The following is a 26,681-nucleotide window of genomic DNA, read 5'->3' on the forward strand; positions in this document are numbered from 1 at the left end:
AAATAATGCATTTCTTCTTGTTTCGCCATCTTAAGACCAGTTTTTACCTGGTCTTAATTTTGGCGCTGCCTCCGATGTTGGCTACCCTTGTACATAGGGGGCAGTGTCAAATTGAATCGCGCTAAGCATAGCGTGAAAAGGGGCCTTATGTACAAGCCAGCGTTAAGCTAAGTGCTTAACGCTGCCTTGTAAATAAGGCGTAACCCCTATCCCCAACACAACATCAATATAGGTGACGTTGTGGTGGCTATAGGGCCTTGTACATATGTCCCTTGGAGCCTTACTGGTGGTAGGTTATCTGCAAATAAATGATGCATGATGCATCTGAACTCTCACCCTTTGGTAAGGGTGGGTGGCGTTTTCAAAAGAGGCCACCTGAGTAGCTGACAACAAAGATGCCAAGTGGACCACTAGCTTTTTTGACAACTTCAGTTACTTTGGTGTTTTCTTTTTAAACAACATAATATTCTAAAATGTTTAATTTTGCATTTAGAAGTACTGAACGGTGAGCCTCTGCGTGAAAAGTGCTGGTGGGAGAACTGGCTGAAAGTGTCACGCCCGTGTGAACTCTCGGCAGCCTTGTAACAAGTCCAAGTTCAGAGGCCTTATTTAAATTTCAAAGGCATCCGGTTGTGCATGAGCACAGTGTGGGGTGGGCGTGTGTGAGAAACAGCAAAAGGGCTGCACACTTTAAAGAAGGTGCCTATCTTTTGTGCAGCGTGCTGGTACCTGCGCATTTTACACCCCAAAAGTAGGCAAGTAAAAAAAATTATAAATAGACAACTTGCAGCCAACCATCGATACTTCCTTTAAGCAGACCCGTAACACTGACTTGACGTTATAAGAGAAGCTCAAAAAAAATAAAAGTGTTCACGAAGGAAATCAAAGAGGCAAACGTTAAAAATTGTTAACATTACGTCATACTATCACCTTACTTACACGAATAACTGGCAGCTATAACGGGGGCTCCCTAAAACATGCCCCAGTAGTTGTGACTGTACCGAAGCACGCTGCTTGTTTTTTTTAAAAAAATCATTTGCAATAATATTTTGAAAGTACTTATTCTTTCAATACACCACGCCTGCCTCCAAAGTGCTTTGCGGGTGCATTTACACGCACGACTAAAAACAATTGAAATGTTGTCATGTCTTGTCAAGCCCCTCCCCCCGTGTCCCTAAACAGAAACGCACTCGTGAGACAGCAGGGGCTAGTTCCTGGTCGCCGTTCGGACTTCCCCCTCCCTCCGCACGGTGCAGGGAGCTCGAGGCGCCTTCTCCTGCGCGGACAGCGAGACCCGGCTCGCCGGACTGCGCTCCCCGAACTCCTCCTGCAAAGCTTTCTCTTTTTCCGGTGCCATTTCCCTCGTTTTTTATGCCGTGCCCCGCAGCCCCGGGAAACTAAAACCGACATTGAAAAAAAAACAGCAGCAAGCAGCAGAGCGAGGAAGGAGGAAAGACAGAAGCCCCCACCCGGCCGCTATCCGCGCAGAAAAAAATAAAATGTTACAGACTGGCGCAAGGAGAAAGAGTGCAGGCGAAGGCGACAACATTTCGGACTCTTTCTGAATCGGAGGAAAAAAAATACGAAGCAGAAAGCGGAGTCCGGGTTCCTCTCCGTATGCGCTGTCACCAGGGGAGGGGAGGGGGCAGTAGCGGCAGCACAATGCATCGGATAATAACCATTAAAAAAAGAAAGCACAACACACGGTAGGAAGGAGCGGAAAAAGAGGGGAATAAATCAGAAAAGGCAGCACGCAGAAAATAGAGGAAACTTTGGAAGCCTGCGCGCCAGGATTTTTTGGTGACATTGCACATCGCCCTTGAAGGAAACCCCAACACATTTTTTGCATTATCTGGATTTGTGTTTTGGACTCTCCGGTGGATTTGGTGCCTTTCTCTTGTTTTTTGCACGGTGGAAGGGAGCGGCGGCGGTGCCCTGCGGTGCTGCTGGCTGCTCCGGGCTGGCGCTGCTGGCTCTGAGTGCAGCAGCGAGTGTTGTTGTCTGTAGTGCGAGTGCGGAAGGCAGGAGCACAGCAGCCGCCGCCAGCAGCAGCATTGAACATGGCGACGGTGCCCGTCTATTGCATCTGCAGGCTGCCCTACGATGTCACCCGCTTCATGATCGAGTGCGACGCCTGCAAGGACTGGTTCCACGGCAGGTACGCAGCGCAGGCCCCCCGCGCCTCTCCGCGCTCCCCGGCTGCCTTTCCCCCCTCTCCCTCGCTCCCTTTTCCGCCTGGTATTTGCAGTTTCTACGGCACGGCGAGGCCTTTTAGGAGCGAGGAGGCGGAGTCACCGCCGCTCTGTATTTTCTCTGCTCTTTCTTTCTCGGCGCTCCTTTGTTTCTTTCTTTTCTTACACTCTTACCTATTTTCTAGGGGTGCCCGGGCGCCCTCCACGCCTTTGTCTCGGGGTGTCACCCGGGGGTGCATTGTTGTGGTTGTGCCTGGAGCGGCTGCTCGCTGGGTTTCAGGGAGGAGGCTCGTGTCCGGGTGTGAGGAAAGGGGGTATGGGGTGGCTCTTCTCCACGGTGAGGGCTCGGGGCTGGGGAGTTTGGGGTGTTCAGGGTCTAGTCTGGACTGAGAGGGGAGCGGGCGCCCCGTTTCCTGCTCTGCGTGGCTCACACCCCGGGCAGTAGGGGCTCGGCCAGCGCCTGTTGTTTTTGTCTCTTGCGCGGACTGACAGCCAAATGTCACCTTTTTATGGCCGCTTCTGTGCGGTGGGCTCTCTGTCCGCGCCCTGCGGGCCCACGGGCAGGGCCGGGGAGGCTAAGGGCCCCGATCGGGGTGCCTTACAGGGGGGTCCCCGGGATCGCGGCTCTTTCTTGCTGACGATCCCTTTCCCCTCCTCGTCTCCTGCAGCCGGAAAAGTTCGTCGGATCGGCAGAGCGGGCATGTGGAAGTCTTGCTCCTCCGAGCCGCCGGGGATGTGGGTCCCAGACTCGGAGATCCGATGGCCGGAAGAGAAGGTTGGGTGCCCGGAGTTTAAGATCGACTCCCCGGGCTCGGAGATCTTCTGATCTGGGCCACCAGATCGTCTGACCGGGTCTGTAGATCGTCTGACCGCGGGCTGCACATCGACTGCCCGGCGCGAGGAACTGCTGTGCGGGGCCTGGATAGCTGCTTTCCGGGGCAGGAGATCTGCTCGGCCGGAGCTGTAGATTAACTCCACGGGGTCTCCAGATCGGATGCTCGGGGCTGGAGATTGACTCGACGGAGGTAGATATCTGATGCCCGAGGGTCTGTAGATTGACCCCCGAGAATGTAGGTCGGCTGTCCAAGCCCGGACGTCGACCCCCGGGGGCTAGAGGTGTGTGGGCTGCGCTGCAGACCAACTCCCCGAGAATGAATTGATGATCAGCGTCTTGTGCTCCGAGGGTGATCTGGTGGCGGACTGCCAGGTAGCTGGGATCCCTTCTGTATGTATGGGATCCGCGCCAGGGAGCGGGGTCCGCTTCTTCTCGCGGGCTTGAAGTATCGCCCCCTCGGTTAAGGGGTGATTTTCAGGGCAGGGAGTCTGCTTCGGTGGATTAAGGATCTGTCTGCTCGTTGGGTGAGGATTCTTTTCCTACGGTGAGACCCGGGGATCTACTCGTCTGGAGGAAACTGCCCAGTGGCCCCTGCTCACTCTGAAGCCGGGATCTACCCCTGCAGTTAGACCCCCTGGTCCTCTCCCCGTAGTAGGGGTGCAGGGGTTCGCTCCAGCGAGCGGCTCGCACTTCACGGAGCGGGAGATCTCCGTGGAGGGATCTCTTCTCGACGGATCGGCTCTCCTATCGGGAATCTCTCTAGAGAGGGATCTGGAGTTCGGCTTCTCTCCAGCGCCCTCTGCCCCACCGAGCACCCCCTTTCTTCGTAGAGAGTGAAGGCTGCTCCCCCGGATCCCCTCGAGCAGTGGGGGGTCTGCCCCTCGGACCTTGGGTCACTCTGACCCCGGTGCCGAGAGGACGGCAGACCGAGCAGGGATCTCTGTCCGCGAGTTGGTGAGGACGAGGGGGGTCTGCTTCGCGCAGCAGAGATCAGGGTCGAAGGATCCACGTGTCTTTTTAAGGGGGGGGGGGTCCTGGGATCTGTTCTGCGGAATAAGGATCCTGTCCACCTGGCAGCGCGCTTCCAATGTGGGAATCTACTCTCTGCTTTCGGGGCGGGGAGCCACCGACCCCCTGCCAGGATGGGTGCTTGCTGCTGCTCGAAATAGATTACTGATAAAGGGTTGGGGGGGGGGCACTTGCGATGGGGTACCCCTTCCATGCGACCGATCTTTCTCGGGGCAGAGAGCTGACTGGGGGTGGGTGGTCCACGTGCCCCAGTTATGTGACACGTCCAGCTGGAGATACGGTGCCCAGGTGCGGGGGTCTGTGGAAGCGGCCAGGGGTGGGAGACCTGTCCTGGTAAATGACTCCCAGTAGCTGCGATCGGAACAGGGACAGTAATCCTTTCTGGGCCCGGAGATCCGCTGTGGGGCTCCGGGGGGGGGGTGGGACGCTGCGCTGCGGGAGGAGATCCGCCCGCTGTGGCTAGAGGGAAATGAAATGTGGTGGTGGGGAAGGCACCTACTGGGGTGACATCGAAGCAAGTATTGGGGTCTATCCATGAATGTAAACATGTTTTTCGTGGCAGGGAGGGGCACCGAGATCTTTTATGGGGGAGGAGGGGTGAGGTCTGCCCTCTGGCGTTGCGTTGACTTGTGATGATGGGTGAGTGACACGCTGGGCGGGTGACACTTTAAACCTCTCAGACCCACTTCCACATCGCCCCGGGTCGGGCGGTCTCTCCGTGGCCTGCTCTCAGCTGCAGAGGCAGTACGGGCACCGAGGTCCGTGTGCCACGGGGCGGAGGGCTGCCCTCCAGCGAGGCCGCCACATGTCATGTGATGGAAGATGTCATGGGTGAGAGCTCGCCCTGCCGCCTGCCCACAGCGCTGCTCTCCGCGGCAGACGAGGGCTTAAGTTCGCCCTGGAGCGGAGGCACTGCCCCTCCCCCCTCCGCCAGGCGATCTGTTCCCACAAGGGTTGGTGTTGTTTGATTGGTGGGGCTTCCTCCACCTAGCCACCCCCCTGCCCGTTGTGGGAGAGGGGGCGGCCTTCCGAACTGATTATATCGGCGCTGAGTATCAACTCCAGCTGAGAGGATCTGCGCGCGAGTCGCAGACCTGCCCCTGTGCCTGGGGATCTGCCCGGATGTCTGGAGATCTACTCGAATGTCTAGGGATCGCCTCACGTGCCTGGACAACTGTCCCTGTCCATGGAAGTGGACCCCCGGGTCTGGAGATCTGCTCGCCACTCCGGGGAGCTGCCCGGATGTATGTAGATCGCCTCACGTGCCGGAGAACTTTCCCTGTCCATGGAAGTCTACCCCCGAGTCTGGAGATCTTCCCGCATGCATGGGGACCTGCTCCTGTGCTTGGAGATATGTCTGGAGACCTCCTCCCGTGCCCGGATAACTGCCCTCGTCCCTGGAGGTCGACCACATGCCTACAGACCTCCTCTCTTGCCTCCAAACCTAACCGCATGCCTGGAGATCTACTTTCTTGTCTGGCGACCTGGACACATGTCTGGAGATCTACTTTCTTGTCTGGCGACCTGAACACATGTCTGGAGATCTTCTTTGTGGGTTACCTGGAGACCTGACCGCACGGTGTAAGACCTGCTCTCCTGATATCCGTCCCGCCCCCAGGCGCCTTGCTATCGGCTGCCATACTGTGAGATTTGCTCTCATGATTTCGGATGTGTGCTCACTTCTCCCGTGGCTGGGGATCTGTCCAACGCCTTGCGATCTGCTGCCATGTCTTAAGATTTCCTCCCAAGCCTGGGGACCTGATCCAGCGGGTCTGTCTGCGAGATGTACTACAGGGGAAGTCTACTGTTTGAGGGAATCTACTGTGGGCCCTCCTGTTTGTGGAGATCGGCCACAGGGCAGGGAAGATCTTCTGTTGATGGCACCATAACACAAGGATCTCTGCTGATCGTATGGGAGTGCTAGTGGTGGTGGGTTTCTGCTATTTGCTAATGGGTCTTTGCAGGATGCTAGAGGTGTGTTGCACGTGGGGATCTAGCATAGGTTATTGTATCCTGTGGAGGGTCTGTTTGAGGGGTCGAGCACAGGGATATCTGCTGGTTGTGGAAATGTTGCACAGGGAACTGTGCAGTCTGTAGGGATCTGGCACACATGGTTAAACAGTTTGTGGGGAATAAGGAACTTTGACGTGTGGGGATCTAGCACCGGAGCATATTGTGTTTCCCGGAATCTACTCCAGAGAGCCTGCACCACACTTTGTGGATATTGGCTATGGGATGGGAACTGCTGTTTGTTGGGATCTAGCACACGTGGTTAAACAGTTTGTGGGGATCTAGCACACGTGGTTAGACAGTAAGTGGGGATCTAGCACACGTGGTTAGACAGTAAGTGGGGATCTAGCACACGTGGTTAGACAGTTTGTGGGGATCTAGCACACGTGGTTAGACAGTAAGTGGGGATCTAGCACACGTGGTTAGACAGTAAGTGGGGATCTAGCACACGTGGTTAGACAGTTTGTGGGGATCTAGCACACGTGGTTAGACAGTAAGTGGGGATCTAGCACACGTGGTTAGACAGTAAGTGGGGATCTAGCACACGTGGTTAGACAGTAAGTGGGGATCTAGCACACGTGGTTAGACAGTTTGTGGAGATCTAGCATAAGGAACCTAGTTAGTTGTGGGGATCTAGTACAGGGGCTGCTGTTTGTGGGAATCTTGCACAGTGGACTCTGGGGGGGGGGGGGGGGTCTAGCACCCGGAACTCTACTGTTTGGGGGTCCGTAGCGCAATGAACCGCCGTAGCGCAATGAACCGTGTCGTTTGTGGTGACCGAGGGAAGGAGGCTGTGCTCTGGTGACGTCAGGCAGCGGGAGCCCCACGGGTTGGGGGTGCATCGGGGTGGCGGTAGGACTGGCTGCCTGGAAAGGCGACGGACCCCTGGGGCGCGCGGATGACGTAAACGCGTTTCGTGGCTCGTGCTGTATGCGGAGGCAGGTGCGGTGGAAGGGGGTCTGTGATCTCTCGTTAGCCTCAGATCTGTGCCTGCGAGCGCAAAACCGGGGCACAGGTGGAATAGCTCGGCTTCGCAGCGCTTGAAGTGGGCGCGCAGCCCAAGATAGCGCGGACCACAGAGCCTGTGGTGAGGGCACTACGTAGCGCCCAAAAGCTGGCATGGCAGAAGAAGCCGTGTCCAGCCCAGGACTCGGTTTTATTGCCAGTCATCTTAGCCGGTCAGTCTGTCCTAGAGTTCGGGTCCTGTCAGGTAGTGGATTTATGTGCAGAGATCTATGCCCAGCTGCAGAGAGGCCTGGCAGTGCGGTTCTTTAGAGCACGACACATTCCGCGAATATTGATGTGTTTACAGCACCGTGTGCTCATGGGTAGACATCGTGAACCTGTGAGCGCAGATGTCTGCGAGGGTATGGTGCCCATCTGTGAGGATTTGGTGCCCATCTGTGAGGGTATGGTGCCCATCTACGAGGGTATGGTGCCCATCTGCGAGGGTATGGTGCCCATCTGCGAGGGTATGGTGCCCCTCCGGAAGGGTATGGTGCCCACCTGGGAGGGTATGGTACCCATCTGGGAGAGTATGGTGCCCATCTGTGAGGGTATGGTGCCCATCTGTGAGGATTTGGTGCCCATCTGGGAGGGTATGGTGCCCCTCCGGGAGGGTATGGTGCCCCCCTGGGAGGATTTGGTACCCATCTGGGAGAGTATGGTGCCCATCTGTGAGGGTATGGTGCCCATCTGTGAGGGTATGGTGCCCATCTGTGAGGGTATGTTGCCCAGCAGTGGAGCCGTGGGCCCGGTACGCTGCCCACTTATACTGCACCATATATCTGAGGGTGAGCTGCACAGGTGACCGATGATATGTTACACAGCTCTGGTAATGTAAGGGAGACTTAAAGGCAGGGGTGAGTGTATGCTAGTGTCCTGCTGTTCCCTGTTTGAGGGATGCGCGTTCATGGGACAGTGCTCTGCAGGTTGTGCGTGAGTGCACTGCTCTGTCATTGAGAGGGTGAGTTTGAGGCACAGTGGCCCCTTCTATAGAAAGGGTGAGTGGATATTACAGCGTTCTGCTGTTCCATCTCTTAGGGGTGTTCGCCACATGCTACTCGTGCATAGTACAGTGTCTCGCTGTGCATCGTAGTGTAATAATGTTGCCTTGTTGCAGGCACGGCTAGTTCACTGTAGGGCGCCCCATCTTACAGGATGGGTGATGTAATGCCTGGTCCAGTGTTCTGCTATTGACCGAAGGTGAGTTACAGTGCTCTGCCACCTTGGTAAGGCTGGTGGTGAGTGCACAGTGGCTTGCTGCCTCAGACAGGGAAGGTGGGTGAACAGTGAACGATTAGACAGGGACGGCGATCTGCCTTGGAATAATGGGGCCGGTAGTTTACACGTGAGAGAGCTTCCAGGCACTAAGCAAGTGTGTTCAGTGGCCTGAGTATCTGGGCCATCATACCCACGTCTATCATTTTGTGCTATGACGTAGCATGGGCGGGCCTATTTTACTCTGACCTCTCCACCTGCTTTGATGGCTGCCTGGATCAGTACACACATTCCGTACCTGTGCAGCACGGGTGGTTGGCTGTCGGTGGACCTGTGTACTTGCCCGGAGTGTGTGTGTGTTAGTACAAATTCGGTTCACTGCGCTCCGTCTGCGCGAGAGGTGGTTTACCCCTCCCCCCACACCGCAGGGTTTATTGTGTGTTGGCCAGCAGAGACTGCTGCTCGGGGGTGGGGGGTGGTGGCAATGAAGGCATAGTGTCAATGCGCTTCCTTACTCTACGCGCCGCCTCTGGGTTGTGCCAGAGGTGGGCTGCTAGTGTTCAGGCAGCGAGACCTTGAGAAAGCGGTGGGTGTGCGCTCGATAGCGCCCTGAAGATACTGCTGGCATTGTTTTAGCTGTGAAGGTCTGAGTTACACCCACTTCATTGAAGATACTGATATAATACGGGCCTGGCTGCCAAGTGCTTTCATGTTACTTCTGACACCTTTCTCCAGTCCTGGCTTTTTACCGAACAGCACTTTCCATGCCGCGCCTCCATTTTTTAATGGGAAAAGCAAAACTAAAAGTCCCAGAATCCAAAATGCTGTAAGTAAAAAAAAAAAAAAAAAAAAAAAACACACAACAAAAAAACAGGACTGGCTAAAAGTGTCGTGCGTGGCAGGCAGTGGAGGTTTGCAGAATATTACATGCGCTTCTTAACCAAACGCACTTCAGATTCATAGGCTGTATCTCATTAAAGGAGATCACGCATTTGCACTGACTATCATGCTATATTATTAAAGGCGCTGGATTTACCCATTAAAGTGTACATTTTTAAAGACACATTACTAACATATATGCTTTTTACTTTTAACAAACTTGGCTAAATGTGTGTATTGTCTTGCTGACCTTCTCTTCGTGTACCTTTCACTTGCCCCTTTAAGGGTCTTGGTTTTCTAAATAAAGTACTCTTCACCTTACTGTACCTCATACAGGAGACGATGTGTTTATGATTGTTCCAGGATGTTTAAAATTAACACCTGGGCCTCTGCGGTAATGATGGTGGGGGTCGGAGAGGGGGGGGGGTGGGGGTTATTGACTGATTGATTAGTGCTGGCTACCCAAGAGTCTCTAGGCGCCCGGGATGTCAGTGGGGCTTTTTCTTTCTTCAGAAGTGAAAATGTGGTCAAGAGGCACCGCCATAAAGCCATGTGCGCGCGACCGCCGCCATTACTTCATCTCTCTTATATCTGTCATGGAGTCCAGCCTGGGTCCACAAGGGCTGGTTCCGTGCCAGATATTCAGCGAATAACATGACACAAATTCATATGCAGTGGTTATCCTTAAAACCTGGCTTGGCAGCTTCCTTCCTGGGCCCTCTTCATGCAACCCCTCCCCCCTCTCTCCCCCACCCCCTTGTAGGGAAATCATTTCAGGCTCTCTGACTGCAGTCATGGGGTTATCTTAACATTTCTCCCAATGAGCGCACGACTTACCATGCTGCTTCTAATGGCCCCAGTCATGACTTTTATGACGAGTTACACCCCTCTTTTGCATACCAAAGTGTCCTCGCGCTAGTCTATATGCTGTCTTTATGTACACTCGCATAATGCAATCTCCTACTATCGATTCTTGCCCTCGACAAGACACTGTGTTTCTTGTCGAGGGCTTTCATAGTTAACCTAAAGCATTCTGGGTGTTGTAGTCTTGGTTTGCTTCAATTGAGCAGGTTAGACTAGCACCTGACAGCAGTTATGTCTAAGGTTGAGAGTCCAGGGCTAGTAACAGTGTGTGCTATGACATGGATGGCGACCCTGTTCCTCTAGGGCCTGCTATAGAGGACTTTGGAGCCCCCATATTACACGTGTGCTGCTTGAATCTGTTACAATCCCCACCTAGAAGAAGTACCCTTACTGCATGATGACTTTATTTCTCCAGCCAATTCTTGCACCCATTTCTATGTTTACCCAATGGAAATGGGGAATAACATAGAGAAATGGCCTCTGTGACTGGTGTTACCAAGCAGTGACTCATATGTGCCAACACATTTTCCTATAGACACAGAATGGGTACAATCCTTTGATTCATCAGGGCCGATATTCCTACTTCTGCACTGACTTGTCGGTTCAAATTCTTCCAGTTATTACCAGGAGGGACCTGAACGTGCAAAAAACTGGTATTGGAAATTCATCGTGAAAAAAATATGTCATTTCGAATTGTGAAAAAGAAAGTTTGTGCAGAGTTTAACAGTTACCATGGTGCTTGCAATAAGAGCATTCTGTGTAGTGTTGGTTTAAAACACAGCAAAGTACCCAAAAAGAAAGCTCTAACGGTGCCTAGAGTTCAAGAAAGAGGCATGTGCCTGCTCTAACTGGAGTGCTGGGGAGCTCTGCAAAAGAGTATGTGGTGAGATGATTGTGGAATACAGGCCCCATGGTTGTGATCTGAGAGTGCAGGAAGCGAATGGTGCAGAGTGGTATTTCCATACAGAGCTTGGGGATTGAGTGATCTGCCTCAAAGTGATGCCTCTAACGAATTCATGTAAAAGAATGCAGCAAAGTTATAAACAACATATCAGTTTCAATACAGTAGGAACCATTTGACATAAGAGTTTTCATTTTTCCTCATTGGTGTGATGTAGAAAAGCACGGGCAAAGGCCCTGGTGGTCAAACTGGATCCAGCCTTTTTCGTTTTTCAGACCTCTTGAGCACCGGGGTGTATAGGATGCCGAAACATGTACATAGACCATGGGTACCCGCAAACATTTTCCCAGGGGCCAACAAGTTTGTTCGATGTGGTAACCGAGGGCTGCACTGATGCCAGCAGTTTATTTGGGATTAGATGACTGCGTTAAAGGGGGTAAGGTGGGTGTAAGGGGAAGCAAAGCAGGTATATGTAATGGCTGATTTGCACAATGTGGAACCAGAAAACCTGGCATCAAGCCTGGCATTCGCCACTTGACCAAATTGTGTGATGCTAGGCAACTGGTTTATTTCTCTTCCCCTCCTTTTTCTTCATTATCACATATAAGAAGACCTTGAAATACATGATTTTAGATGTGAGCATCACAAAAAATTCTCCTATAGTTGATTTATTAAGCTACAATGCTGTTCATGTATCATAGCAACCCCGGCTACCCAAAGGGTGCCCATAACTGATTTGCCTCTTAGTTCTCATTTGGCATCGTTGCCAGGGTCGGGGGAGTTGGGTGGAAGTACGAATGTTTATAAATTCATGTTAGGAAACTTTCACTTTCTCAGTACCTCTCAAAGCACTGATGTAATCTGTTGTACTAGGGTGTAATGGTACTGCATGTTGATGAAATACATTTTTAAAATTTTGAAGAGGCTTTATTATGTCTTTATAAATGAAGGTGCTCCTAAAGTTAAGCTGTGCAGCACACCCTAGTTTTTTCCTTTCTTTAACTGCGATAAATCTTTAAATGCTTGTCCTTTTTTATTTAATATATATTTTGAGTCAAGTTAACAACAGCCCAGTGCTGCTGTTGACCAGAGGGCCACATGTGAAGGTCAAGAGGGCAAAACACATAGATGATAGACGGAATGTTGCACAATGGCAAAACATTCACCCCCAGTCACAGATCTGGGCTTAATCCATCGTTATTTTGCTCACCAAGCCACCCCAGTTCAGACATGGCCATATGCAAATCAGTCTTGGCTCTGTGCCTCATGGGAACAGTCCAGCTCGAACTGCCAAGCCATGTCTTCCCTGGACCGGAATCAAGCATCCTAAGACCTGTTTCTGGCTATCAGCCGCCTTCAGCCAGGATAGCTTGACTCCAGTGGCATAGTGAGCAGGGGACCCACATCTGGACATACCCTTCCCACATAGGGTGAACAGCAGAACACAAAAGATGATGGACGGAATGTTGCACAATGGCAAAACATTCACACCAGTCACAGATCTGGGCTTAAGGTCAAGAGGGCTGCATGCGGCCCGGGCCGTGCTTTGAGTATCACTGATATAGACCGTGATATAGGGTGCTTGTAAAGAAGCAAGCAGCTAGTCACATGCACAAATCCTGACTGAACAGCTGTAGCCATCATCTTTCCAAGGTCCATAAGTGAGCCGAATAGTTTGGGTTTGAGCATTATTCTTTCATAGTTAAGAGCATCTATCTCTTATGATACACATCTGCCCCTAGTGTGAGATGTTACTCCCTCTGGGCACTTGAGCCCAGCAGTCAAGACTTTATTTAGGAGGTTGTAGCATTTGGAAATCCGGATGCACAACTATTCAATTAAATTCAAACTCTCTTTATTTCGCCATAAAAGACACATACATAAATATTAAAATACAAAGTGATAAAACAATCTTTTCACGCCACTAGCATTAAAATACATTAATTATAAATTAAAAAAAACAATAAAGTGCATTTCTCGACTCGTACATCGTTACATATTAAAATAATAAATGACATACCATTAGACAATAATGAATTAATTGTTTCATATAATCCAAAACACAAATTAAACTATCAAATATAAAAAATATACAGTGAATGATAATCAATTCCTGGCCCATCCTCCATAATTCACTAACCAATGCAATCTTGTGTCATTGCTCATTGAATACCCTTTGGAACATTAAAATAAACAAATCTACTCTTATTGCACATATTTGGTACCAAAAGGTGTAGCCTATTTGTACCCCTATGGTAATCACAGAAACTAAGTTATTTGACAATTTAGCTAATGGCATTTAGCGATGCTAGTGTGCTTCTAATGCACCATATAGCAAATAGATATTTTAACACAGCAAATACTATGGCTTGTCTAGTATCAGTTTTTAAAGTTCTATATGCCTCACTATGCTGAGAGGTCCCTATGTTCCTGCATGTGGGGACGACCTATTTACCCCTGACCCTGCTATATACAGGGCACAAGAAAAGAACATGAACTTCTGTTTCACTGGTTGCACCACAAGACTGGCACACCTACTTCTCTGTGTTGGCCGTGGTTTACCAAACCTAAATTGTGCATACAACTTCCTGGCCAAATTGGGTTCAATTTTGTCTAAGAATCCTTCAAATTTATAGGAGTACTTACACAGTAAAAATCTGTCATTGAGCCCAATGTAGAGCTAGCCGAACGCAATCTTAATTTGAAATTTTTATAGCTCTTTTTTTAAATCAGCGTTACAAATTTGTGAACAGGCTCTTCCGGCATTATCCCACATACTATGTTTCCCCATGTTTTTCAGAGTGTCTCTGATGAAATTGAGTTTGCCAGCATCCTGGGTTCCAAGTATCTCTTCCAGACAATGTGTACATAAAATCAGTTCAGGGGTTACCCAAACTCTTCTCTAATAGACTAGTGGCCTAAGGGCAATCCCCTCTAATATTGGCCGAACCTCCAGATCAAACCTTATTGGTACTAATGGTGCACTTACTGGAAGGTTCAATATTTGCTGCAGGAAACAATTCTCTGTCAGGACAAGGGCATTCTCTGGCTTATGACACTAGAGTGCTACTCCGTACAATGCAGCCCCCACGTTTGATGTATAAAGAACTCAATTTCTGGGGAAAATTTACTTCAAGAAAGACCACTGGTGCACCTTTAGTAGCCCACCAATATGGTGTTCGAATTTGAGTCTTTGTTTAGAAATGTGAGTTGACTAATCCACCCGCTCACTAAGGTTGTTCCCAAGATAGTCAAAAGTATTTACCTGCTCTAGTGGGATCCCATTGACGATAGGATTTGGCCGAGCTGAACAGCAGGGATTGAGGATCACAAATTTAGTTTTATTCAAATTAATTTCAAGTCCTCGTAGTGCAATACATTGCAACATTTTTCGAGGACCTTCTGTATGCCCATGGGGGATTTAGAGAGGATAAAGGTATTTTATCTGTGAACATGAGCGCTGGCATCTTCATGGATTTTAATCTAGGGGCATCATTGTTGCATAGATTCAAATGACCTACACGGTCAATTATAAACAAAGAAATAGTGTGGGTGCCACACAGCCCTATTAACCAAAAAGGTTTCAGAGCCCCCCCACCCCCCAGCCTACCACAATGCATCTGTGCGAAAAGCTGCTCACGGAGCCTTTCTATAATTATACAGTGATAGGATGGGACCCCCATGCTGAACAAAACCTGCCATAAAATTCTCCTGGGGACCAAGTCAAAGGCAGACCTCAGTTCTATAAGAACCATATCAAGTCTGTCCCCACTAATACTACAGCAGTGGCACTGGCGGTAATTGTGCACCAGTTCCCACAGAGAGATGCCTCTCCACCAACTCAATTTCATCAATTGATGTAGTTTTGGCAGGGGGGTGGCTAGCAGAGGCCCACCAGGACATTTACACTTCCTATTATAACTTACCCAGTATTTAAAGCTGCAGTTAATGAAACAATGGGGCCACAGAGTGTATAGCTGGATCCCTGTAGTGGCAACTAGACTCTAGTATGTGCCTGCAAATTATTTAAGTCTCCAACAGTAGTTGCCCTCAATTACGAAGGTGGACTAAAATACATATACAATCAGTCCCTTACCCTGGACTCTTGAGACAAACGTTAGGGAGGTGGCCCAGCTCAGCATGGTCTGGACTTGGACGAGTCTGCCCTTGGCATGTCCCATGCTGCAGGCTAAATGGGGGATTCTTATAGCACCGAATGGCACGTTGCAGCCTTGCCTTGCCTTCACCAGGTCAAATGAAGGTGCCTGGGACCCGGAGTCCGATGCCCCCGTAGTGCATGTCCCACGCTGTGGGCCAAATGTGTAATTCTTATAGTCCCGGATGGCGCGTTGCAGCCTGGCCCCACCTTCACCAGGTCAAATGGAGCTGCCTGGGACCTGGAACCAGATGTCCCCGTAGTGTGCACCACAATAATTTCAGTCTTCAGCCAGTGCTATAATTTAAACAATTAATATGTCTTTTATGAATAGGAAAGTAATATACTGCAAGTCAAACGACGCTAGGACCTTCTGTAGCCTACATACAATACTGTATTTTGTATAGCTTTAGGGAGAGTCATTAGTTTATAACATAACTTTGAGCCCTGTGGCCTGTTTATCATACAATACAGTTTTCAGGTGCTCTCAGTAAGCCTGTGGACCGGTTTTGTTTTATTTTGTAAACCTTTCTAACATTTGTAACAGAGGAGCCAAACAAAGGAATAGAATGTATCAAGTTTGGGCGTTATATATCTGGCCCTCTGCTACAATGTATCTTGCTCTGGGTGGAAACTGGATAGCTCAATTGTTTTGAGACCCAGTTGAGTTTTCCACTAAAATGGCTGAAAGTTCTTCCAGTACAGATGCCCACTACTCTGTCTAGGATTACAATTACACAACCTAACATTTGTGATTTTTAGCGTGCCTAGAGGCTATGTGTCCCGAACCAGTAACACAACCAAACTACTAATGGACAATTCACACTGCAGTATCCCTGGAACCAAATTACCTAGAGAACTCGTTCAGAGGGTATCGAATCGAGGTGACTGACCGCATCCAACGGAACAAAATCCCAGTGACCGGTGTTATGAGGAATGCCCCTTGTTTTTCTGGGTTTCGAGGTGGACAGATACTGGCAACCTAAGGATATGGGGTGGGTCGAGGATGGGCAGGCTCACAACAGACGCAGGCAAGATCGCTGCTCCTTGAATTTTCACGACCCAGGCAATGACCTTGAGTTGCTTTGGTGACTCTTGCTATCTAGGCTCCAAGGATCTCATGTCTCTTGCTCAGTGGTCCCCAAGGAGACCATCTTCTTGCAGAGCATCAGTCAGCCAGGCATGTGCAGGTCTTTCTGGCACTGATAGGTCAGCACCTCTCTGCTCCAAAGTTCAATTTGTTTTCATCTATTTTGTCACAGCATCAAGGATTTCTGGGTCAAATTCTTACCCCTAACTTTAAGGAAAGCAGCCACCTGCAAATGTCGTGACCTTTCCGAACCTTCCTTCTGAAATTTGTATGTAGGGGTTCATTAGCACAGCTGGAAGTCATTAAATAGGCATAGGCAAACTATTGAAACCCAAGGAAATATGAGACCATTGGATATATGATGATACCACGCATACTTTTAGCACGCAGACCATTACCACGCAATTTTTACAACGCAGGACCCTTTACCACGAATACCTTTACAACGCAATACACTACAACGCAGGTACTATTACAACGCATACCATTACAACGTAAGTATAGGTAAGTATATAATATGTTAAAATAATGTAATTATTATTAATATTTTTTTTAAATTATTAATTTATTATTTTAATATTAAATATTTTAATTAATTATATTAATTTTTATTTATTAATTTGTAAATATATATGTTAAAAATACCCCTGTACCCCAAAACCCAAACCCAACCCTGAAACCTAAAAATACCCCTGTACCCCAAAACCCAAACCCAACCCTGAAACCTAAAAATACCCCTGTACCCCAAAACCCAAACCCAACCCTGAAACCTAAAAATACCCCTGTACCCCAAAACCCAAACCCAGCCCTGAAACCTAAAAATACCCATGTACCCCAAAACCCAAACCCAGCCCTGAAAGCTAAAAATATCCCTGTACCCCAAAACCCAAACCCAACCCTGAAACCTAAAAATACCCCTGTACCCCAAAACCCAAACCCAGCCCTGAAACATAAAAATATCCCTGTAACCCAAACCCATCTCTGAAACCTAAAAATACCCCTGTACCCCAAAACCCAAAACCAACCCTGAAACCTAAAAATACCCCTGTACCCCAAAACCCAAACCCAACCCTGAAACCTAAAAATACCCCTGTACCCCAAAACCCAAACCCATCCCTGAAATCTAAAAATACCCCTGTACCCCAAAACCCAAACCCAGCCCTGAAACATAAAAATATCCCTGTACCCCAAAACCTAAACCCAACCCTGAAACCTAAAAATACCCCTGTACCCCAAAACCATCCCTGAAACCTAAAAATACCCCTGTACCCCAAAACCCAAACCCATCTCTGAAACCTAAAAATACCCCTGTACCCCAAAACCCAAAACCAACCCTGAAACCTAAAAATACCCCTGTACCCCAAAACCCAAACCCATACCTGAAACCTAAAAATACCCCTGTACCCCAAACCCAAACCCATCCCTGAAACCTAAAAATACCCCTGTACCCCAAAACCCAAACCCATCTCTGAAACCTAAAAATACCCCTGTACCCCAAAACCCAAAACCAACCCTGAAACCTAAAAATACCCCTGTACCCCAAAACCCAAACCCATACCTGAAACCTAAAAATACCCCTGTACCCCAAACCCAAACCCATCCCTGAAACCTAAAAATACCCCTGTACCCCAAAACCCAAACCCAATACCCCTAATAAATGTTTTAAAAAAAAGATAAACTTACCTATACTTACGTTGTAACGGTATGCGTTGTAATAGTATCTGCGTTGTAGTGTAATGCGTTGTAAAGGTATTCGTGGTAAAAGTACTTGCGTTGTAAAAGATGCGTGGTTATGGTATTGCGTTGTAAAAAATGCGTGGTAACAGTTGTATACCGAGACCATTCTACTTCCTCTCTAATGCACACGCCATATGTAGAAATGAGTTACCCCCAAGTCCAGCCTTTAAGGTGGTAAATTTTACCACCTTCAGCATCACCTCACCATTCCCAGCAAATACTGCCTTTTTTGGTTGACTTGTGACTGTTCAGATAGATTTCCGTTTGCAAGTCATAGGCTCTGTCTATCGTTGTCCTTTTCTTATTTGCTACCTGATGGCACTATTCCCACCTCTTCCATGCTGATGAGATTGCTACATACCACGTTTTCTCTTTTCCTGTATCAATCTTTGGGACCAAAGCCCCCTCAGGTGTAGAGACAAGATAAAGCCTTAATTCTAAAATCCGACATGAGGCCTAATGGGTAACTCTACTCAAAATGAAATGAATCTCTCGTTGGTGCAGGTTGTTAGTCTCAAATTTCTTCTCCTTTCATTTAGCAAGGTTTTGTGTTCAGACAGGTCTTGGTAAAGGAGACCCTTTAATTCTTGGATTGGGAATTGTTGCTGGTGTTTTACGGGCACATGCATCAAGGGTTTTTGCATTCGCAAACGGTGCGAATTGCAAAATTCGGCGGTTTGCGAATGCAAATCCCTTTTTTGGGATGCATTAAGCTTTTTGCTTTTTTCGCAAATTAAGAAATCGCAGTATATTTGCGATTTCTTAAATTGCGATTGCATTTAAGAAATCCCAATTTTGCGATTTCTTAAATGCAATGCATGATTTTTTTTAAATTGCGAAATCGCAAATAGGTAGTGGTAAATTACCATGAAGTTAACCTTCATGGTAATTTTTGAAAACTTTCAAAAATGCACAAAAGTGCATTTTTGAAAGTTTCATTTTACACACACACATGCCCTTGGGGTATGTGTGTGTGGAATAAGTACTTAAAGGTAAATTTCAGGGGTGCAGGGGGGGGTCCTTTGGACCCTCACCTGCACCCTTGAAATTGCAATCTCATTTTGCGATTCCTTAATTGCGAATCGCAAAATGAGAATGCCTTCACATTCATTCCTATGGGCCTCTAGGCCCATAGGAATCAATGGAAAGGGATTCTTTAATTGCGATTCGCAATTTGTGAATCGCAACTAAGGAAAATTAAGAAATAGCAAAAAAATTGCGATTTCTTGATGCATAGCCGTTTGCGAATTCTTAATTGCGATTCCTTCATTTTTGCAATTAAGAATTCGCAAACGGGAACATTGATGCATGTGGCCGTAAATTCTTTGAGAATTCAGAGGCACAAAATTAATTTTGAGCAACATATTCTGTAGGAATTCTGCACCATCCTCCAAATAACCTTTACCGTAGGCACGCTTAATCTTTAGTTTAATTTGGTCTGCTTCTACCAAGATAGATTTAAAAAGCTTTGTCTGGATCAATTCCAAGTCTTCCACTTCCGTCCCTTTTCGTTGCTCCTGACCCTTGTATTGTTAATTTTAAAGCCATTTCCAGGTCCTCCAATGAATTTTACATTTGTGGCGCATGGACTTCTAAAGCTGTGATATTAGAGAAACATTTGGGACTACATAGTCCATACTCGACCTCTGAAAGCGCAAAAAACTACCAATAGTGTGCTATTGTCCTGGGGTCTTCAACTCGTAATTGGCCACTACTCTTGCAGCTGTGGAAATAGTAGCACACACGCAAAGCTAGACATCCGAAATTTTGTGACATTAAAAACTTTATAAAAAAGAGATGCTACTGTCATTATTAATAAGAATTCAATTTTAGATTCACATCTTCCTTCGGTCTATCTGTGAGTTTGTGAGAGTCCGTGCTAAACTTCTAGGTGCAGCTGTTACCTACTCATCCCAAAAAATGCTAGCCTTTTCAACGAAATGAGTAGTTTCTTAAAATACTTGTGTCTCATTCATGTATGTATTTACAAGGAGGCACACCCTAGCTGGTTTACTAAGCTGCAGAGTTCAATACAAAAAGTATATAATATTGAGACAAACTGAGCATTTGCCAGTGTACTTATGCTGCACTCGAAAAATCTTTATTTAGTTTTTATGAAATGAAACTACATAAAATGACATGCACATATGACAAAATACCTATACATATGCATGATAGATAGCCTAATACACAGTAGGACTAGGACAATAAATCAATAGACAATAACAACCACAAATGATGAAACAAGGTCACAATATTATTTGAGAGGATTAAAAGTACAAAATGACTTTAAAATGAAGGGCATTCTGCCAACGCTATTGAAGATGCATAACACAGTGCAGAAATGGGACTGCAGTGTTGGTAGCAGCTAATACATCATTCAATAAGTAGTATCTACATTATAATATCATCTGAGACAATGATCAATATGCTACAGATCAGAAACATTAGAGTATAAGATGCATTACAGAGGATAACTAAATGGAATTGATATGAGTGGCAGTATTCAGCACATTTTTTCACAAGAATGACAAAGTTACAGTTGAGTCATAGTTGGTTCAAAAGTAGAAAACATAAGACCTCTAATGGGTCTGCTATGTTAACTGTTAAGATGTACCTGTCACCCTAGTCGAAACAAGCAGTTTCAAGTACTGATGTTGCCCTAGGCACCTCTCCTCCTCAGAAGCTATACAGAGGTCACATAGCACTGACTTCTAATGTCAGTAGTCTATAGCTAAATGGTAAGTGAAAAAAATAACAGATTATTACAGATCTAGGGCCAGATGTACGACCGGGGCATTTAGCGACTCGCAAATTGCGATGCCATGTACAGCAGTGTCAGAGACACTGTTTGTGATTCCCAATGGGGTCGCAAATTGCATGCCTCATCAATATTCATGAGGCACTCACAATTTGCGACCCCGTTAGGAATGGCTGGCCCTCCCAGGTATGGTGGCCTGCTGGGCTCTGCAGACCTCTATGTCTGGGACTGCTTTACAATAAAGCAGTCTTTTAAAAAAATGCCGCACGTTTTTCATGAAGGAAAATGGGATGCATTTAAAAAAAAAAAAAAGAAACGTTTTCGTTTCATTTTTTAAGTGCAGGGGACCCCTTCCCATTTGCGAGTGCATTGCCATACTCTTGAAGAGGGCTGTAAATTGCGAGTGTTTTGTTACCGCAATTGCGGTTGCATAACATTCTTACATAGAATAGCGAGCCGCATTTAGGAAGGGACGCCCTTGGAATGCCCCTTTCTTATTGCGAGTCGAAATTCTTATTTAGCGAGTCGCAAATAAATTGCAACTCGTGAAATAGGGTTTGTACATGGCCCTATTAGTTTTTGCATGCACAAACGGGTCGCTAACACTTTTGTGCATGCAGAAATGGGTCATACATCTGGCCCTTACTGTCAATAACTAGTCTCTCTTTACATACAGATTGGGTAACATTTTCCTGATTTTTATTTATTTTTAGAGTTTTATATAGCGCTGGCTAGACCCGGAGGTATCAGAGCACTTTACAAAATCACATCATTTACACGTTACATCAGTTACTAGAAAAAAAATTAAAGAGCGTAAAAGACAAAATAAATGGAGCTTAGAAGGGTAAGGGGGTGGGGTAAAGGGGTTGGAGGTGGGTAGGAGGTAGATAGGGTGGAGAGATGAAGGAGAGTCTGCCCAAAGTCCGGCTGGGTAGGTGACGGCTGAGGAGGAAGTCCACAGTCCTCTTTAGCTGTCGGGCAGCTCCACCGGGCATCAGCCAAACAGCTATGTCTCAATGGGAAAACAATTAAAGAGCAAAGACGAAGGAAAAAAACAGATAAGGGAGTGTTGGAAGTCCAGAGGAAGGAGACAGCAGTGGAGGAGAAGACGAGACAAATGTCCGAAGACCGGCTGGGTGGGTGACGGCCAAAGCGGTGTGCCAGAGCCAGTCTCCCCTATAGCTGTCGGAGCAGCTCCACCGGGGATCGGCCATGCGATTCGGACTCCGCCGGCAGAGGGTGGGGAACAGGGGTAGGTCGTGGTTGTTGATCACTGTGGCTCTGAGGCTGGGGGTTTTCAGCCACGAGGCTTGTCCATGTGAGATCAGTGGCAGCCATTTTAGGGTCAGGCGCTGAGTGTTGTTCAAGTCCCTTGTTGTTAAAAGACAGGCCAGTTCCCTGGATAGAGATTATGGTCAAACCGGGCGACTACAAGATGATCCAGGGAAGAGGTCACCAGTTGGAGAAAGCCAAAAGGTCCTGCCCTAAGCAAAAGCAGCCTGGGCGCCATGTTGGGGTCAGGCGCGGGCCTGCACCGGACCAGGCCTGCAATTTGACCTCATGAATGAGATGCATCCCACACTCTAAGTGTTCCAATCGTGGCCCCGTGGTCTGTGTTGTACTGCGGTGGGCCTGTGTTGTAGTATCTGCTGCGGTAGTGACCCCGGTGCACAGCCCGGGCCCAGATGTAGAAGGAAGCCAGGGAACACAGTGTCAGGGAAGCTACCGCCGGGCCGCACTCGCCCCCGTGGATCCTACCCATTTTGATGGTCTCTGCCACAGTTACTGCTCCCACGCAGCCGCCGCCTGGGTCAAATCACGGCACTGCCGTCTCTGCAAGACCCACGGCATTCAGGAAGAGGTGCGCTGCTCCGGACACGACCAGGCTCCGCCTCACTCGCCACAGCTGATTGCTCACCAACTTTAGACCCCGGCTCCGGCGTGGTGCGCAGGCCGCACCTCGTCCTCTCGGTGTCATGGAGTCAGAGGGCGCTGCACAGGACTTTCACTGGCCGCATCAGTTGCCCCACTAGCTCCGATCAAAGTGCCGCTGCATGGAGTAGGTTTTTACCTCTGGATTAGTGTGCAGATCGTTGGGGAAGCTGGTCAGACAACGGAGCCTCCTCAGGCAGCAGCCATGTTTGTCGGCTAGTGCCTTTTTAAAGACACACTTTTTACCGCTGTATTAACAAAATGTACTATTGCTAAACACATCACAATTGGTAATGATTGTAAAAATAGTGTTGGCTAGTTTGCATTGGTTAAAATTCACCACATACGGTTTTACAAAATGGGCTCTGGCAGATTTATGAAAAGTGCAAAAGAATAAAAGTGCAGTGTGCTTTGGATGGAAAGGCCATCACATAGACAAATCTGTTCATCTTTAGACCACTAGGCAATTTTTGGAAATGCCACTAAGTTGTGATCTATGCTTGACCTAAAGCGAGTTTGGATAAAGCAGTGATGTCTATAATGAACAACAATTGAACAGAGTTGCAGTCCAGGCTCTGAGGGAATCGGATTGTAATTCATATAAGCCGGCTTCCCTTTTTCCAAAGTGATCCTCGCGACCCAATCCATTCCCATTAGTCCTATTTTCAGGTCAGTTTTGGATAAAGATGAAATTATCAATGGGTCCTTAATATCCAAATTTAGGCCTTCGTCTACGCGGGTCTCTTTAATCTTTTAAAGTGAGAGGCAGTCAAAAATAAGTGCTCTATTGAGGGCCTTTTCTGATTTTTTTCCAAATCGGATGCCATAAATGGATGGGTCTTGCACTTATGATATCTGTTAGAAAGGGCAAAACTAATTCATTATGACATAAGTAAGAGGGCGTATAAGAGGGTGTACCTTGTGAGACTGCAAAGAGGTGTCTTATGATAACATGTTCTGCAGTTTGCAGAACAGTCATGCTGGAATAACCCAATATACTGGCTCCATAGGTGCCTGAAGATACACCTTTGCTGATATAAATTGTGCTCATTTGCCTAATTGGGGGTCAAACCTGAAAATTGCAGCAGCTGTAATGTTGAGCTGCTCTGCCTTTAAGTATAAGTTGCAATTTTCAGTCTCCCGAGCTATCAAGTAGAATTCCTAAAAATGAAAAAGTACGAACAATAGGGATCTTAACATTATTAGTAGGGATGGGCGGGCGGGCATGGGTTTTGAAGGCCTTTTCCCACAAATTATCACATAGGTATTCTTAATATTAACTTTCAGTCTCCTGTGTACACGGTGATGCTGTTAAGTATTTTTTAAACGATTTGGGGAGATATGTGCCATGAGAACAGATTTATCCGCATGCATAAGAACAGGGATGAACCCTGGACCAATCCTTGGTAGGTCTAGAGGAGCCTTTAGCAAGGCTTGTTCAAGGCTGTTGATAGATGACATAAAGAGAAAAGGGGTCATTGACACATGATGGGATAACGTTATACGACGTTAATAAAGAGAGGACATGGTGTGATAATTACATATGGTCTATGACCATTGCTGCACCTCTTCTGATAAAAGTAGTCGTAGATATAGAATTATTAGGTAATATGTCCTTCCCAAAAGTGTGTTAAAAAGAGCTCAGACAAAGCATAACATATGGTAAATGGCAAAAGGAATTCTGTTCGTTTCCTTCCCTATCCAATATTCCACAAACTAATTTAGCTGGAAGATTCCATAAACCAGTATTAAAATCTCTTGCACATACAAGCACAACTCCTCCCTTAGTGCACTCAGACTCCCAAGATTCGGAGTCAAGCCCTAATATTTCTGAAGCATGCTTACATTGTGACATCCTAATGAGCCCCTGAGTTACGCACACACACGTAATTGTATTCAAGGCTGCAGCTGACAATTTCCGAGCTGAGCAGGAAGACATAAACATTAGTGGGTGCCTGATGCAGCAGCGTCTCCAAAGATTCCCGGTGTGTGCAAAGGGCGCTGCTCGTTATCGAGATAAAAACGCTCGTTCATTCATAGTTAGCTCTTTTACGATCTGCCGCCTCGTCGCCAATTGTAATTCCATTTTTTCTATGTGTTTATTTATAGTGCTGCTTACGGGGAACGTAAATTAGCGAATCTCCATATTTTCTCGAACAGCAAACAGCTCAATATGTATAGCTTAAAAATGCCTTAAGTTCAGCCTGTATGTTTTTAAAACATAATTAGTAATAGTACGTCACTACGGTGAAAATGGGAATCCAATCTCTGTGTCTCTAATTTAAATAGTGGTACATAATAAATGTTAGGGTGGTATAGGCGGGAAGAGGCCTGGTAGAATTGGTGGGATAGCATTGAATGGAGAAGGAAATGTAAAAAGCTGTTCAGTGCAAAATAATTCCAGAAAATCAGTGCTTTAAATAAGCAGTTTCTGTCCAGTACTGATTTCCAGCCCTTGCTTTCATTTGAGAGGGAGAGCACCTGCACTTTTCAGCTCTAATGCAGTACATTTAATGGGAAAGTACTAGCACTTTTCAGAAGACGGGTATTCTGAATAGTGGGTACCAGCACTTCTGTGTTTCCATTTAAAGCACTGCTGCAAATCTGACAAACACAGAGGATTCACAAAGGTAAAATGAGACAAATGTCTAACTTAACAACTTTCGCTATTCACAAAGGGCATTTATTAGTCGTAAATGCCCTTTGTGAATATCGAAAGTCATAAAGTTCACCTTTAGTTATTCTCAAAGGGCATTTACTAGTAGCATTTACGAGTAGTAAATACCCTTTGTGAATTCCAAAAGTCATAAAGTTAGACTTTCGTCTCAGTTTACCTTTGTAAATCGGGCCCCAGTAACTTGAGAGGAAGAGAGAACATTATTATAGATTACTTGTCATTATGGCCTGGAGTCGTGAAACGAGTCCCCTCTATAACTGTTTTGATTATGAACACTACATGGTGCCTTGAATAACACGGTGATTAGCAATTACACGTTATGAAACCACGTTGTGAAATTAATATGAGTATGTGCCTATAAAACCCCCACCAGGCTGCTCACCCCTGACCATAGCATTGCAAATAAATGCCCTCACCAGCTGTATTCGCCAACTTAGCTGTTATGCCCGATTGTGCAGTAGCACAAAGACTAACCTTCTTAGCGAAAGACTGCAATGAAGAAAGTAAATATAAGTTGTGCACATTTAGCGGCTACCAAGGTTCAGGCTTATGACCATCATCGTTACATAACCAAACCAATAGTCGGTGGATTAAAATACGAGCTGTAATACTAGATAATGTAGTGTTTTGAAGTAAAACTCTCTTGAGCTACTGTGAGCTTTGAATGCCAAATGATCTCGCAATGTTCAAAACCGTCTACGTTCTTAGTGATTCAGAAAGAACTATATAGACCACTTCACTCTTTTTTTAGTTAATACATTTAAATCTTTTCCCATAATTGATTGAGTTGCCCAAAATAATGCATATCCTACTAAAAACATTACATTTTGAGGGATGCTTTTGTTTTTCAGAATGCTTTTTTGTAAAGTATGGTTTAAAAAATAAAATAAAAATTCTGGAGGCAAACCAAGCACATATCTTAAAATATCTAAAACCGTACATTGAATTCAGTATTTTTAATCTTTAGAAATGAAATTGTTTATTTTTCAAATACTTTTCACTCAGGAAACTCTTACCAGAATTTGAAAATAGTAAGGAAGTGCCAGACTTTAAAGCAGCATGCCTGCCAATGCCTTATTTACTCTCCACGGAACTCAGAACTGAAACAAATGTTAAGCTATTGTGTCATCTACAGTAACTCGGGGAGCAATTTACATGCCTCCCGAAGAAAGTTACATCTTTTTAGTCATGCTAAGTGCACCTTCTTCCTCTAATGCCAGCTGAGTGCAGCAGTCACTCCCCCTTTCAGTGCCATACATGCCTTTTGTGTGCCAAGGCCCTTACTTTCGCACAATATGTGTAATGCAGGATATAAAAACCACCCTTCAAGTCTGCTCTTTTGTCATACCTCAGCAAAAAGTTTCCTGTTGCTGTGCTTTTGCAGACCAGCGGGGAGCA

General features: G+C 46.9%; 1 protein-coding gene across 2 annotated transcripts in view; it reads left to right on the forward strand.

Annotated features, from left to right (window-relative positions):
* Nucleotides 1-1,168: 1,168 nt before the first annotated feature.
* The window catches only part of PHF2 (PHD finger protein 2), a 506,159-nt gene continuing 480,646 nt past the window's right edge, over nucleotides 1,169-26,681 (forward strand). For both annotated transcript variants that reach the window (XM_078661615.1, XM_078661616.1), the window contains exon 1: nucleotides 1,169-2,158. In XM_078661615.1, the coding sequence (XP_078517741.1) occupies nucleotides 2,061-2,158 (98 nt within the window). In that variant the 5' untranslated portion in view covers nucleotides 1,169-2,060. The remainder of the gene's footprint in view (nucleotides 2,159-26,681) is intronic.

Source organism: Lissotriton helveticus, chromosome 9 (assembly GCF_964261635.1).
Source record: "Lissotriton helveticus chromosome 9, aLisHel1.1, whole genome shotgun sequence".
NCBI lineage: Eukaryota > Metazoa > Chordata > Amphibia > Caudata > Salamandridae > Lissotriton > Lissotriton helveticus.